The sequence below is a fragment of the Monodon monoceros genome, unplaced genomic scaffold (assembly GCF_005190385.1).
Source record: "Monodon monoceros isolate NGI ecotype Baffin Bay Population unplaced genomic scaffold, NGI_Narwhal_1 Super_Scaffold_21, whole genome shotgun sequence".
Classification (NCBI taxonomy): Eukaryota; Metazoa; Chordata; class Mammalia; order Artiodactyla; family Monodontidae; genus Monodon; species Monodon monoceros.
In genome coordinates this window covers 161,193,723-161,208,004 of record NW_021703778.1, presented here as the reverse complement: position 1 = coordinate 161,208,004, position 14,282 = coordinate 161,193,723, and the positions used below count along the sequence as shown (strand labels likewise).

The following is a 14,282-nucleotide window of genomic DNA, read 5'->3' as shown; positions in this document are numbered from 1 at the left end:
TGGTTACCTGCATATCGTCCACTCCGTCTCAGCCATAGATTACAGGATAGCGCAGCTTCATGGTGTGCTTCTGTAAGCTGAAAAATCCGGCTTTGTATACCTGGGGTTCCAATGAGAATGCCTAGAAGAGGGTGATAAATCTGTGTCCTTATATAGATGGCTGGGTCGCCTCTTCTTTCCCCAGTGATGAGTGGGGCTCGAGGATGGGCTGAGGATGAGGTTGGTGGGTGTGGACTGGGGAAGCCACCCTCTCCTGATGGAGAGGAAGACGAGCCCATCAGAGTTAGAACTTGCAGCCTCTGGGAAGGGACCTGGGTCAGTAACCATAACAAGCTGGAATGGCTCAGCGAGAAAAGTTTGTCCCTGGAAAGAAAGCAAGTCCTGAATTTTGCACCAATTTAGAAAGCCTCTCTCCTTGGGTTATTTGGGTTACAGTCTGTGTTATACCCCCAGTGCCGTGGGCAGGACCCACCAGGATGTCCGTGGAGCCTCCTTTTCGGAGACAGGTGCTCGTGTGTTTTGTTCATAACGCACGCCTTCCATTCTTGACCCAAACCTGAGGCCTGAGGGGAGGCTGTTTTACAGCAGATTTTTTTTTTTTTTTTTGCGGTACGCGGGCCTCTCACCGTTGTGGCCTCTCCCGTTGCAGAGCACAGGCTCCGGACACGCAGGCTCAGCGGCCATGGCTCACGGGCCCAGCCGCTCCGCGGCATGTGGGATCCTCCCGAACCCGTGTCCCCTGCATCGGCAGGCGGCCTCTCAACCACTGCACCACCAGGGAAGCCCCACAGCAGATTTATTGAAGTATAATTCACATGCCATATAATTCATCCATTGAAAGTGTACAATTCCAGAGCTGTGCAACCATTACGTCAATTTTAGAACATTTTCATCTCCCCAGAAGTAAACCTGTAGGTATTAGCAGTCATCTCTCATGCCCCCATCGTGCAGCCCTAGGCAACACCAGTCTGCTTTCTGCCTCAGCAGGCTCGACCGTTCGGGCCAATATATGTCGCCTGTGTGACGGGCTTTTTCACTCGGCGTCATGTTCTTGAGGTTCACCCGTGTGGTCCCAGGGGTCAGTTTTTCGTTCCTGACGATGGCTGAGTAATATTCCGGGGGACGGCGAGACCACGTTTTGCCTCCCCCCTCATCAGCTTCTGGCCACGTGGGCTGCTTCCGCTCTGGGGCCCCTGTGAGCAGTACCAGCAGGAAGGCTCCCACGCCCGTCTTGCTGTGCAGAGCCGTGGGGCCCCATGGGAGCATCACACATCATATCGTAGGAAAATGTTTTTTTCTCTCCTTTTCCTTCTAGTCAGAATTCCTACAAGAGTCCAATCTGATCATGGCCAAGTTGGATTATGTTGAAGGAGACTATGAAGCCGCTCTCAACATTTATGCCCGGGTGGGCCTGGAAGACTGGCCGCTGACGGGCGTCCCCCCTTACAGGTTGCGGATGGCCGCGGACGCCTACGCCACCAAAGGTGAGGCCCACGCCTGCTCTCCTGGGGGCCGTGCCCCGGGTCGCGCTGTCTGGAACTGCAGGGCCTCCCTGGATCCTGCGGTTTGACCCCTGTGCCCTTGGCTGGGCTTAACCCCGGCAGCTCCCGGCGAGGCCCCTGGGGTTGCCCCACCACAGGCACTGGATCATTTTAAGTCCAGCGACACGGCGTTTCCTTAGAGCTGCAGCTCCTCAGTTGTCCCCGAAGGAACAACATTGCAGTAAAGTTTCCTGATGATCGATGTGCAGCTTAAGCAGGGACCGTTCTTGGTAATGAAGATGCCACACAGCGTATATACAGGGATCCCTTTCATATGGCCAGTCGGCCATGTGGCTGATCTCATTTTTATTCATCAGTGCCACCTCTGGGTTAATTAAGGCTCAGTGGTCACTGTAACAGCCCGTCATGCAGTGTTTACCTGGGGGCCTAGGGGTTCAGGGGATAGAAGGGGGAAATGTTGCCCTGGTTGCCACAGAGGAGTTTGTAATCTAATGTGAGGGAGTGCAGTCCCACGGGAAAATAAAAAAGACAGAAAGCCAGGGCACACACATTATTTGACCTTTCCAAGTCTCCTCTTCCTCATCTATGAAATGAGTATAATCACATCCACTTCACAGAGTTATGAGGGTTAAGTCACATAATGTATGTAAAGCACTTACTAAATGATATTTTTAAACGTCAGCCCCAAACAAAACAGCAAATGGAAAAAGCCAGGCCCGGTAACAGCTTTTCAGAGGCAGGAGAGGTCGCTGTAGGCCAGCAGGGCCAGGAAGGCTTCCTGGAGGAGGAGGGACACTTTGAAGTAGATTTATAAAGGCCTCAGTAAGAAGGAGACCCTCTGAAAGCAGCTCCTCTCCTTCCTGCCACCTACCATGCAAACCATGCAATGTGGCTGACTGTGGCCACACAGAGGCTCGGGCCCTGGGTGGGTTGACCCTCTAGAACAGCATTGAGCTGGCCGCTTGTCTGCAGCCGGCTGTCTGTCTTGGTTATCCTATGCAATGTTGAACAAAGACCCAGCCAAGGCACACTTAAAGAGCCTTGTGATAGGGGTGACATATTCACCCAGTTCCCTGGGGAGCCTTGCTCGAGCACTTTTAGGTTCCTCTAATTAATCTTCTCAGGGTCCCTGTGGGCTGGGAAAGGATGCTGTCACTCTGACAGGGCACTCTGGTGGTTTACTGGGTGGGCACAGTCCTTTGAGGCTGTCTCGGGGGTTCTGAGGGCCTGGACCTGGGCGTGCATCTGTCTGAGGTCTGTGCCACACAGCTGCCCTCTTTTCTCGCTGGTGTTCACCCAGCGCCTCACATGCCTTAGGCTTATGGGAGCTGTGTGCGTGTGTGCGTGAGCGTATGTGCGTGTGTGCGTGTGAGAGAGAGAGATTTGGGGCCAGGAACAATATTGTGCAACAAGAGCAAGGCTTCATCTGGCCGTTTCCAGTCACCTGATTGACCTGGGGCCTGCAGGCTTGTAGCCAGGAGTTGGTTTGTCCTTTGGGGGTGGAGCATGGCTCTAAGACCGGGTTAGCACCAAGAGCTCAGGTCTTGATTTGGGCTCTGAGACGGCCTGGTGGGGCAGACTGTCTGCAGGTGGCACCACCAGCTTAGTCTCACGCCTGCCATGCAAAGTGGGCAAGGGGGACAGGAGGCTTGGTCCCCAAGTCTGGCCCTGGGTTGTGTGTGATTAGCAGTGGGCCCCAGCCACGGGGCTGAGGCGTTTGGCTGTTGGGACATGCTGGCTGGCTCATGGGAGAAGGGAACAGCTGTCCCCTCACTTCACCAGAGTAAGACTGGGCTGGAGCAAAGCCCAGGTGCACCTTGGATGGGCATGCACCAGCCCACGCCCCTCCCCTGTGCCACCTGTATGCTGCTGTCAGCCGGGGAATTGACCTGCACACTTTCACAGGTCACCTCAACTTTTCCATGGTCCCCTGAGGTCTGACTCGACCCAGTCTCTCAGCCAGAGTCAATGTCCATGAACTCCCACATCTGCTCTTGCAGCCATGGCCGGGAGCAGATTCCCCTGGCCAGGTAATATAGCCTCGGCTTGTTGGGCATCAGAAGCCAACATGATTCAGTTATGAGAACCTCCTATGGGCCAACACCACGTTAGGGTTTTATTGTCTTTTTAACCCTCCAAACCCCTAATTTACAGACAAAGGAAATGAGACTGGGTGAGGTTACTAGGAATGATATGGTGCCTACTGTGTGCCAGGCACTGTGGCCCTTATTTGGGTATCTCAGCCGAGCTTCACCATCACCCTATGAGGTAGACACTATTATTTTTTCCATTTTACAGATGAGAAAACCGAGGCACAGGGATGTTAGATATGCTGCCCGGGGCCCTACAGCTGGGAAGTGGTAGAGCCAGGATTCAGCCTCAGTGGCTGGTTCCAGAGCCCATGCTCTCCTACTGAGTGACAGGAGGGGGAATTAGTCTGAAGAGTGTTCAGCTCCAAAGCCCACGTTCTTAATTACTCTGCTCTGTTGGCACGTGGATGGGAATGCGCTCAGGCCAGGTAAGGTTTCCGCAGGTAGAAAACATTCAGGTCACTAGAGAACACCCTAGATTTGTGTCCACACTCCTCCTCTCAGCCCCACCTCTCACGTTCCTCTCCCTTAACTCCTTGCCCAGGTCCCTTGCTGTAAGTTCTGGCCCTTAAGCTCACATGTCCTGTCTTCCCTGACACCCTCCAGGGCTCACCCATTCAGAGGCCATCGCATTGGATAGTATCACAGCCCAGTAGGTTAGAACTACTCAAACATCATATTAGAACTAGTTGTACTGCGATCAGACACTCCTGCCAGTCTGTGAGTTCCACTCAGGGAGGAACTGTTTTGTTCGTTTGCCATCCTCAGAAACTAGCACGGTGTCTGGTACCTAATTCGTGCTCAATTATTGATTGAAATTTATAGAAGTTCCCTTGCTCAGATTTCTACCAAGGTGCCCATCGTGTAATTCAGGTGATTCTGGGTGCCTTTGCTTCTAGCTGTCACGGTCAGGTGCATTTTCTTTGCCCAGGGGTAACATACTGGGCATATTTCGATAATTCAGACTTACTCGCTGCCAGTTACGGGGTATACCTGTAAGAGCATGTTGACATCACACCATGACAGAGGCTGGCATGGATCCCTTCCCCAAAGGTTATACATTTCAGTTCATTGCCATTATCAGAGAGCCTCTCAATGGATCTCAACTCCCCCCCCCGCCCATCCCCCCAGCGCCTTCCTCCTATCCCTTAAAACTAAGTAGAGAAACAGAGAATGGGAATAGAAGACATGGAGAAACTCTTCAGCTTCTGGTAGAACTGGGTTAATCAAGTGAGTAGAAATCTTTATTCTGGGTACAGATTGAGATATCACGTGAAATCTCCGGGACACGGAATGGCCACAGATGTTCTTTTCCCAAAGGGAGAGGCTTGGGAACAGTGAACACATGGTCACTGTCTATTTTGGGACTTCGATCTGCTGGACATCGGCTAACTTGCTGCAGCTAGGGCAGTGGGAGCTGTAAGTGGCTTGCCTTCCTAGAGATGGCCTTTATAAGTAGCCTTGGCATGTACCCTGTTGTAATAGAGGGACCACAGATGCATTGGCTCCAGTTTGAGGGAAGGCCTGTGACAGTCCTGCGATGGCCCACCTGGTCACGGTGGGTAGGCAGCTGTGTTCTGCGAGGTTGCTGTTCCTCCCCCGTCTGCTAGGGCGCAGTCCTCATCTGTGTGATGGATGACTGAAGCTGGGTGGCTGGCATGTTGCAGCTCGTGGAAAGGGGAAAGGAGAGAGATGTCTAGGGGGAGCGGAAGTAACACACATCAGCTGTGCTGGCAGTGCATCGGTGAGAAGTCACTATAGGGCCATGGCCACCAGGCACTTGGGAGAAAGAGGAGACTGGGGGGGGGCATGTAAGCCTCTCATTAGACGTGTCCATCAGAGCTTGGTCTCGGACCCAGATGGGACCTGTTGGAGGATGCAGGGAGAAGAAAGTAGCCTGTGCTCAGGTGAATGAAAGGGAATGCGTAGGATCTGAGGCTTGGGATTGGTGCCCACGAGGAGGGAAATTATGAACCTGGAAACAGCGGCGTGGTATTAAACTTCCTTTCCAGATTGCATGGTACCAAAGCAGAGAAGGACTGACTCCAAAATATAAACAGTGCCTTCACAACCATCTCTCATACAAACGTCTTATTTTCCAGCGGGGGAGACTGTGCCAGAGAAGGTAAGGGACTTGCCCAATGACACAGAATGAACTGGAGGCAGGGCCCCGACACGGAGGTGTTTCTTGGTAGGAAACGTTCCTGTCAAGCTGCATGACATCTGCCCAGGTGGAGAAGGCGGTATAGTGTTGGGAGCTTTGTGGGGCCTCCTCCACTTTCTTTATTCCTCCTTTGTTCCTGGGTTTGAAATTGCTCCTCTGACACACTGACTCAGAGCTTGGGGTGTTGGAGCCAGACTTCCAAGTTTGATCTGTAGCTTTGTCACTTACTAGCTGTAGGATCTAGTGCAAATTACTTTCACCTCACTGGGGCTCCATTTCTTCATCTATAAAATGGAGATAATAATAGTATCTACACTGTAGCATTGTTGTGGGGAAGGAGTGAACACATGTAAAGCACTTAGCACAGCACCTGGCAGATCAACAAAGGTTAGCTGTTTTTATTTTTATGTATCCCTGGAGCTTGAACCCAAATGGATAGATCTCTTCAGAAGCCCCAGGTAACAGCCAGCTATGGGGAGAGGGGAGAGTTGCCCTAGTGTATCTGCCTTGTGTAGCAGAGGGCTTGGCTCAGGCTGTGGGAGCGCAAGCAGAGATTGGAGGCTTAGGGAGGAAAGGCTGTTGGTGCTGGAGGCTGGGGGGCACCCAGTGGTCAGGGGCAGGTGGAGTGGGTACCGTAATGGGACTTCTTGAGGGTGGGTCCAGAGACAAAGTTCATCCTGCACTTCGTCAGCCTTGCCCCGGGCTGGCCCGGAAGGTTAGAGGGTCTTTAGAGTTGGAGCCACATTCACGGCTTTATCACAAAAGGCCATTCACATTGGGATGGATCAGTTGATTCAAGTAGCGTTCCTTTAAGAGGCAAAAACAATTCACAAAATTCCCAGACAGTTGTCTTCATAAGGAACATGCTAAATACATTGGCTGATAAGAGAGGACATAGCAGAGGAGGAGAAACCGTCTCTGCTGGGCTCCAGGGAGGAGGGCTCCTCTCTGCTGACCGCACTTCACTTCCTGGCCAGAGGCCTCCCCTTCCCTACAGTCTGCAGACCTCGTGGGCCTCTCGCTTCGCAGAAGGGCCGGTGTGGTGAGAACAGCAGTGGGGATGTGGTAACGGAATCATATAATGGCCTCCCCTTGGATATGTTACTTCCTTCCTCGGGTGAGACTGGCCCCAGAGCCCTCTTCGGTCTGCCCACTGTGTGCTCTGAGCATCGGGTCTTGGGGCGTGGTGTCAAGAAGGAACTAAGATGCCCACCTCTCCGTGGGCAGCGCCGAGGGGCGAGGGAGCTCTCAGGGGCTTTCAGAAGTGCTGCCTGTTCCCTTAAGCTTGTAAGCACTAGTCTTCAAACACAGAACCCATCTCCAGAAAGGTGTGGATCTCAGCCTTGCCCTCCCCAGCTTGAAAACCAGTGTCTTCTCTCACCCACGGACCTCAGCTTGCAGTAGTCAGTCGTTAGGCCAGAGGACAGAGACTTAAAACATTCACTGACCAAACGCTTTGGGAAGAGGCCCCTGGGGATTGCTCGCTGTCTTCCATGGGCCCCCTACCAGTGCAAAATTCAGACAAATCAGCACAAGGGACACGGTTCATTGTTGAGGGGCTTTTATTAGGTGTTGCCCACGGGCTTCTCCACCACGCTTTGCTCAGTCCTGGGCCGCTGGGTGGTATCGAAAAAGGCCTGAAATAAATTGAGTTGGAAATTGTTCAGGCTGTGGGTAGTTATGACTTGAGTACTGTCGTGCTCCCAAGAAGGCTGTCGCATGTTGTGGCCACGGAGGAAACAAATATCTTGAACCAGGGTTCCCCGCCCCCCAGCCATGAAATATAAGAGACGGGAGAAGAAGGGTGTATCTGCTCTTCCTCCTTGGGGGCTAATCGTAACAGCCCTCTGTGTCAAGGTGAGGCCAGACTCCCGACGAGGTGACTCGAGGAATGAGGTTCCTAGAAGGTGGTTTACCTTTCTGCCTCATTTTTCCTCCTGGAATATTGTCTGTTTGGAGCAGCCCAGATTCCCCTGGGAAAGTGGAGACATGTCTGTTGGGGGCTTTCGCCTGGGGGCCCTGATGGGGGCTCCATCCTCAGGGATGTTCGTTTGCCACCCCCAGGGGAGCCTGCATGTGGTGGGTTGGGTCCAGGCTGGCCATGCTCCACCAGTGCCAGAGGCATCTGTGGGATAGGCAGTGCCGGTCCCCTCGCACACTAGGGCCCCTGCCCTCTCCGGGCCGTGGGCTGACGTCTTCTGCACCAGCTGGCGCCTATGCTCAGCTGACAGCTGCAGGCGCAGGCATGGTGACCAGGGCTTGCCTCTTGAGCCAGCTCACGTAGACACTGGGTGGCAGAGAGGCTCTCAGGTCGCTTGTGTGCTCGGTGGGAGAGAGTGCCGTGAGAGAGACATGACAGCTGCTGGGACATGGTGGGAGGGGGAGGGGCTGGACCGGTGGCAGCATGTCCATGTCACCTGCTCTGCGCAGCCCGAGCCCACTGCTCTGCAGATGTAGTGAACGGGTATGCTGTGCTCACCAAGAGGATGGAGGCAGAAGTGCCGATCCAAGTCAGCGACTCAAACTCCATCCCCCAAGGCCAGAGCCCCTGCCTTGAGCGCATGCATAGGGTAAACCCACGCTGAAGACGCATTTTGAAGTTCTGCTGAGATCTGTGGGTTAGGGCCTTTCAGTTGTAGGTGAAAGAAAACCCAACTCAGTGTGACTTCGGGGGCAGCTGGATTCAGGGCTCAAAGGCATGGACGCTTTCTCTCCTTTTCCCAGCACATCTTACCCTGTGTTGCTTCCCATCTCAAGCTCCAGACTCCGATTCTCTTAGGTGTAAGTCGTAGGAATCTCAGCCAGATTTTCACTGGGTCTTGTTGACCCTGCCTGGGTCACATTCCCATCCTCAATGTAGTTACGGTGGCCCGCGACATGCCCTGTAACTGGCCCAGGACCTGCATGAAGGCTGTGACGAAGAGGGTGGGCCCTTCAGGGGAATGAGAGGGAGGGCAAATGTCCATGACAGGTGACACAGCAGTGGCTCCTCTGAGTAGGAGCCTTCTTGTCAAAGAGGCTGGGGCTCTTCCTGCCCTTTCTCCTTGGAGGCGATCCCTGCAGGGGAAAAGGAAAAGGGACAATTGAGGAGGAACCAGGTGACTACTCTGTGACAGAGTCACTGTGGACTGGAGATGGCCTTGGGACCAGACCGCATCAGGCAGTCTCCAAGGATAGAGGAGCCGACCTTGCCTGCGTGGAGGGCTCTCGGGGGAAGAAGGACTTGACTGTTCTGGCCTCGGGGATAGGACCAGGCCAGGCAGTGGAAACGGCACGCAGTCCAGCAGTATTCCCATATCTGGAGATCTTTCTAACATACACAGCCACCTCAGGGTTCGGCTGCGCTGAGAGGTTGGGGTTCCTGTTGGATTAGCATTTGTTGAGCCCTCCCAGGAGCCAGGCATCCAGGCATGACGCTTTCAGATTTACCTGCACTTCGCCCCGAGAACAATCCTGTACCACAAGGATTATCATCCCTGTGGAGGGGTTGAAAGCCTGAATTTCAGAGGTGAGGTGGGAGGCAAATCAAGGCCGGTGGACTCCAGAATCCATATTATTTCTGCTTTCTTGAGCTGCCTTTCAGTTGGAGTAGGGATGTCACTGATGGAATTCTGGTGTCAGATAACCTGCTAACTTTTGATGCTCTTCTGTGATTCTTAAGTAAGTAAATCTAAGTCTCACTTTTCTTATCTACACAATGGAGATAATGATACAAGAACACTGAGAAGAATGAAGAAGACAAAATGGGAAAATGCTTTTAAATATATAAATCTGAGGTCAGCAAAAGGGAGTTTGTGTAGTCTTGACCTCAGGTATCCCGAGACTGGGAGCAGCAGTGGCTGTGATGGTCTCAACCCTCCCCAAGGCCCCGCCTATCACGCTCCTTTGCTTGGGCAGCTGGTGGTGCTTCCAGCTGTCCTGGGTTTGCCCTCTTGCCTCTTCCCCCATAATTTCCCTTTATTCTTCTTCTTAATACAGACAAGATACATGTGCATTGTATCAAAATAAGAAATACAGACCAGTCAAAAGAACATAAAAATATCCATCACCCTGTTTACCCAAAGCCAACCTCTGTTAACATCTTAGTGTGTTTCCTTTTAGATCTTCTCTATACTTATCATGCGTGTGGCTTTTTTTTTAATAAAATGAGATTATATCACATATACTGCTTTGTGACCTGCTGTCACTTTCTGCAACAACAGATAAATTTCTGCAACATTTTAGCAGCTGTGCAGCATTTCATTGCATGGATAAGCTATAATATATTTAACTAAAAAGCCTCTATTTTGGGCCATGTATGTTGTTTTCAGCTTTTCTCTGTTACATATAAGGCTGTGATGAATGCCCTCTCAGCCTGGTCTTTGTGCTTGTTCTTAATGATTTCCCTAGGAGAGGTTTCCAGAGGTGGAGTTTCTGGGTCAGAAAAGAAGTATTTCCAGACTGTGCTGCAGAACGGCTGTGCCTGTGTGCTTTCCTATCTGCGCTATGTGGGACCAGCCGCCTCTCATTCTGACCTTTGATCTGAAAGTGAACATTTTTTTTTCTTTTTTAAAGTTTTAAAAAAATTTATTTATTTTTAAATTTATTTTATTTTTGGCTGTGTTGGGTCTTTATTGCTGCACGCGGGCTTTCTCTAGTTGCAGCAAGCGGGGGCTACTCTTCGTTGTGGTGCACGGGCTTCTCACTGTGGTGGCTTCTCCTGTTGCAGAGCACGGGCTCTAGGCGCGCAGGCTTCAGTAGTTGTGGCACACGGGCTCAGTAGTTCTGGCTCGCGGGCTCTAGAGCACAGGCTCAGTAGTTGTGGCACACGGGCTTAGTTGCTCTGCGGCATGTGGGATCTTCCCGGACCCGTGTCCCCTGCATTGGCAGGCCTGTTCTTAACCACTGCGCCACCAGGGAAGCCCCTAAACATTTATTCTTCACTTGTATGTTGAGTATAGGCTATTTGGAAAATAAAGAAAAATATAAAGCAAAAAATAAAACCAGCCACCGTACTGCCACTTGAGTTAGTTAACAAATTTTACAGACGTGTTTTTGGGACCAGGGTTCGAACCAGTCTGGGCTTGCACAGTGGTGTGCCTTATGGATATGTTTGAACGAATCGCCTATGGAACATCTGTGCTGTTTCAGGTTTTCCTGTTACAAATATGCTCTATAGCTTTTTAAAAAAACTTTATTGAGATATAATTTACATCCCATTAAATACAACCTTTTACGTGTACAATTCAGTAGTTCAGAAGTTGTGCAACCATCACCACAGTCAATTTTAGAACATTTTCGTCACCCCAGAAAGAAATCTGTACTCATTAACACTCACTTCCTGTTATTTGATTAATGCCCACCCCCCCAGCTCTAGCCAGTCACTAATCTACTTTTTGTCTAGAGATTTGCCTATTCTAGACATTTGAGATAAATGGAATGTCCTAACATGTGATGTTTTGTGTCTGGCTTCTTTCACTTGGCATGTTTCCAGGGTTCTCACACGTTGCAGCATGTATCTTTCCTTTTTATGGCTGAATAATATTCCATTGTATGAAGGTACCACATTTTGCACATTTTGTTAATCCACACATCAGTTGATGGACGTGAGGTTGTTCCTACTTTCTGGCTATTATCAATAATGCTGCCATGAACATTTGTGTACCAGATTTGGGGTGGATGTATGGGTTCATTTCTCTTGGGTACATACTTAGGAGTGAAATTACTGGGTCACGTGATAACTCTGTGTTTAACTTTTCGGGGGACTGCAAACTGTTTGCCAAAGCGGCTGTATTATTCTGAAAGATTCCAGTTTCTCCACATCCTTGTCAATGCTTTTCTGTTCTTTTGATCACAGTCATCCTAGTGTGTGTGTGATATGGTATCTCACTGTGGTTTTTAACTTGTTTCCCTAATGACTAATGATGTTGAACAATTTTTCATGTGCTTTTTGGCCATTTGTATATCGTTTTTGGAAAAATGTCTATTCAGATCTTGTGCCCATTTTAAAATCGGGTAGTTTGTCTTTTTATTATTGAGTTATAGTTGTTCATTTTATATTCTAGATACAAGTCCCTTTACAGCTATATGGTTTTAAAATATATTCTCCCATTCTATGGGTTGTCTTTTTACTTTCTTGATGGTGTTCTTTGAAATGTAAAAGTTTTAAATTTGGATTAATTTTAGTTTATCTACTTTTTTCTCTTTTGTGCTTTTGGTGTTGTATCCAAGAAACTGTTGCCTCATCATGGTCACAGATCTTTTTTTAACATTTAAAAAGAGTTTGATAGTTTGAACTCTTACATTTAGGTCTATGATCTACTTTGAGTTAATTTTTGTGTATAGTGTGAGGTAGTGGTCCAACTTCATTCTTTTATCTGTGGCTATCCGGTTTTCCAGCACCATTTGTTGAAAGACTATTTCTTCCCCATTGAATTGTTTTGATGTCTTTGTTGAATTTAATTGAATATAAATGTAAAGGTTTATTTCTGGACTCTCAATTCTATTACATTGGTCTGTATATCTATCCTTATGCCAGTACTACTTTATTACTGTAGATTTGTAGTAAGTTTTAAGATTGGGGAGTGTGAGTCCTCCAACTTTGTTCTTTCCAAGATTGTTTTGGCTTTTCTGGGTCCCTTACATTTCCATATAAATTTTAGGATCAAATAGCCAATTAGTACCAAAAAAAAAAAGCCTGCTGGGAATTTGATAAGGATTATGTTGAATCTGTAGATCAATTTGGGGAGTATTGCCATCTTAACAATATTGTCTTCCAATCCACGAACATGGGATGCCTTCTTTAATTCCTTTCAGAAATGTTTTCTAGTTTTTGGTGTACAAGTCTTACATTCCTTTTGTTAAATTTATTGCTAAGTTTTATTCTTTTGGATGCTATCGTAAGTGGCATTGTTTTAATTTAATTTTCAGAATGTTCATTGCTAGTGTATAGAAAACACAACTGACTTTTGTATATTGATCTTTTATCCTGTAACCTTGCTGTGCTCATTTATAAGTTCTAATAATTTTTTATGGATTCTTTAGGGTTTTCTATATATATCATGTCATCTGTAAATAGAATAGTTTTACTTCTTCCTTTCCAGTCTGAATGCCTTTCATTTCTTTTTGTTGCCAAACTGCGTTAGCCAGAGCCTCCAGTACAATGTTGCATAGAAGTGACCAGGGCAGAGATCTTTGTCTTCGGGGCAAAGCTTTCAGTCTTTCACCACTATGTTAGCTGTGGGTTTTTCATAAATGGCCTCTATCAGGGTGAAGAAGTATTTCTAGTTTGTTGAGTGTTTTTGATCCTAAAAGGGTGTCAGATTTTGTCAAGTGCTTTTTCTGTTGAAATAATTGTGTAATCTTTGTGCCTATTCTTCTATTAGGGTGTATTATATTGACTGATTTTCATATGTTAAGCCAACTTTGCATTCCTGGAACAAATCCCACTTGGTCATGGTATATAATCCTTTTTAATGTGTTGCTGGATTTGCTACACTAATATTTTGTTGAGGATTTTTACGTCTATGTTCATAATGGTGCATTTTTCTTGGGATGTCTTTGTCTGGTTTTGGTATCAAGATAATACTGGTGTCATAGAGTGAGTTGTGAAGTGTTACCTCCTCTTCTACTTTTTGGAAGAGTTTGTGAAGGATTGGTGTTAATTCTTCTTTAAACATTTGGTAGAATTCACCAGTAAGCCATCTGAGCCTGGGCTCTTCTTCATAGGAAGTTTTTGGATTACTAATTCAATCTCTTGATACTCTATTGTTTTAATAGACTTTAAAGCCATTACTTGTTCTCCACTTGCTTCTACATGGCATCTTTTCATTGGAGCCCTGAGCCTCAGATCATGGCAAACCATCGTGCTCAGAAAGGAATGGTCTCTAGCCAGTTGCCATTTTCAGGGTGGATGACTGAGGAATGGTCTCTATTTTCTTCCACAACAATACCTTGAATAGCAGCTCACCCCATGTTACAGAGTAAACTCAAGTACACGTCGTCGTCAAGGGAAACAGCACTTCCTATATTTGCACTTGATTGACAAAATCAGCTTGGTGGATGAGTCCTGTTTTTTCCTGCTAGAAAACTGTCAGCCACTGCCAGGTTTTAAGCAGGAGGAATGACTTAATTAAGTTCATGAGCAAGAAGCATCTTTCTGGCACAGAGTGGAGAATAGATTAGAAGGAATTAGAGATTATGGGGAAGGAGACCGGTTGGGGAGGTGAGCTGGCTTTGGGTTCTGCATTTCAGGGGGCCTGACTTCTGCAGGCTGTTTCCGGGTGCCTGGGCTCCGCCAACAGAAAACACTGGCAGGAAATTAGAGAGCAAGAGGAGGGAGGGGCCAGGGTATTTTTTTCTCTCTCTCGGCCTTAGGCTGCACCTTTGACAGCGGCTGCATCTCTCCCGTTGTTCTAGCTGTAGTCAGACAGTCCCTCCCTCTGTGCTTCGGCTCCCACCAGGGGGCTTCTGCTGGGTTCCGTCTCCCAAGCAACAGTCCCAGCTCATCAGCTCTTGTAACGCCACCTCCCCCCTCTATCCTTTCCA

The 14,282-nt window shown here is 48.7% G+C and overlaps 1 protein-coding gene across 5 annotated transcripts in view; it reads left to right on the top strand.

Annotated features, from left to right (window-relative positions):
* Nucleotides 1-14,282, top strand: part of TTC7B (tetratricopeptide repeat domain 7B) — a 239,818-nt gene that overhangs the window by 26,548 nt on the left and 198,988 nt on the right. For 4 of the 5 annotated variants that reach the window (XM_029237233.1, XM_029237234.1, XM_029237236.1 and 1 more), the window contains exon 3: nt 1,316-1,484. In XM_029237233.1, the coding sequence (XP_029093066.1) occupies nt 1,316-1,484 (169 nt within the window). The remainder of the gene's footprint in view (nt 1-1,315; nt 1,485-14,282) is intronic. The other variant, XM_029237235.1, reaches the window with a different exon arrangement.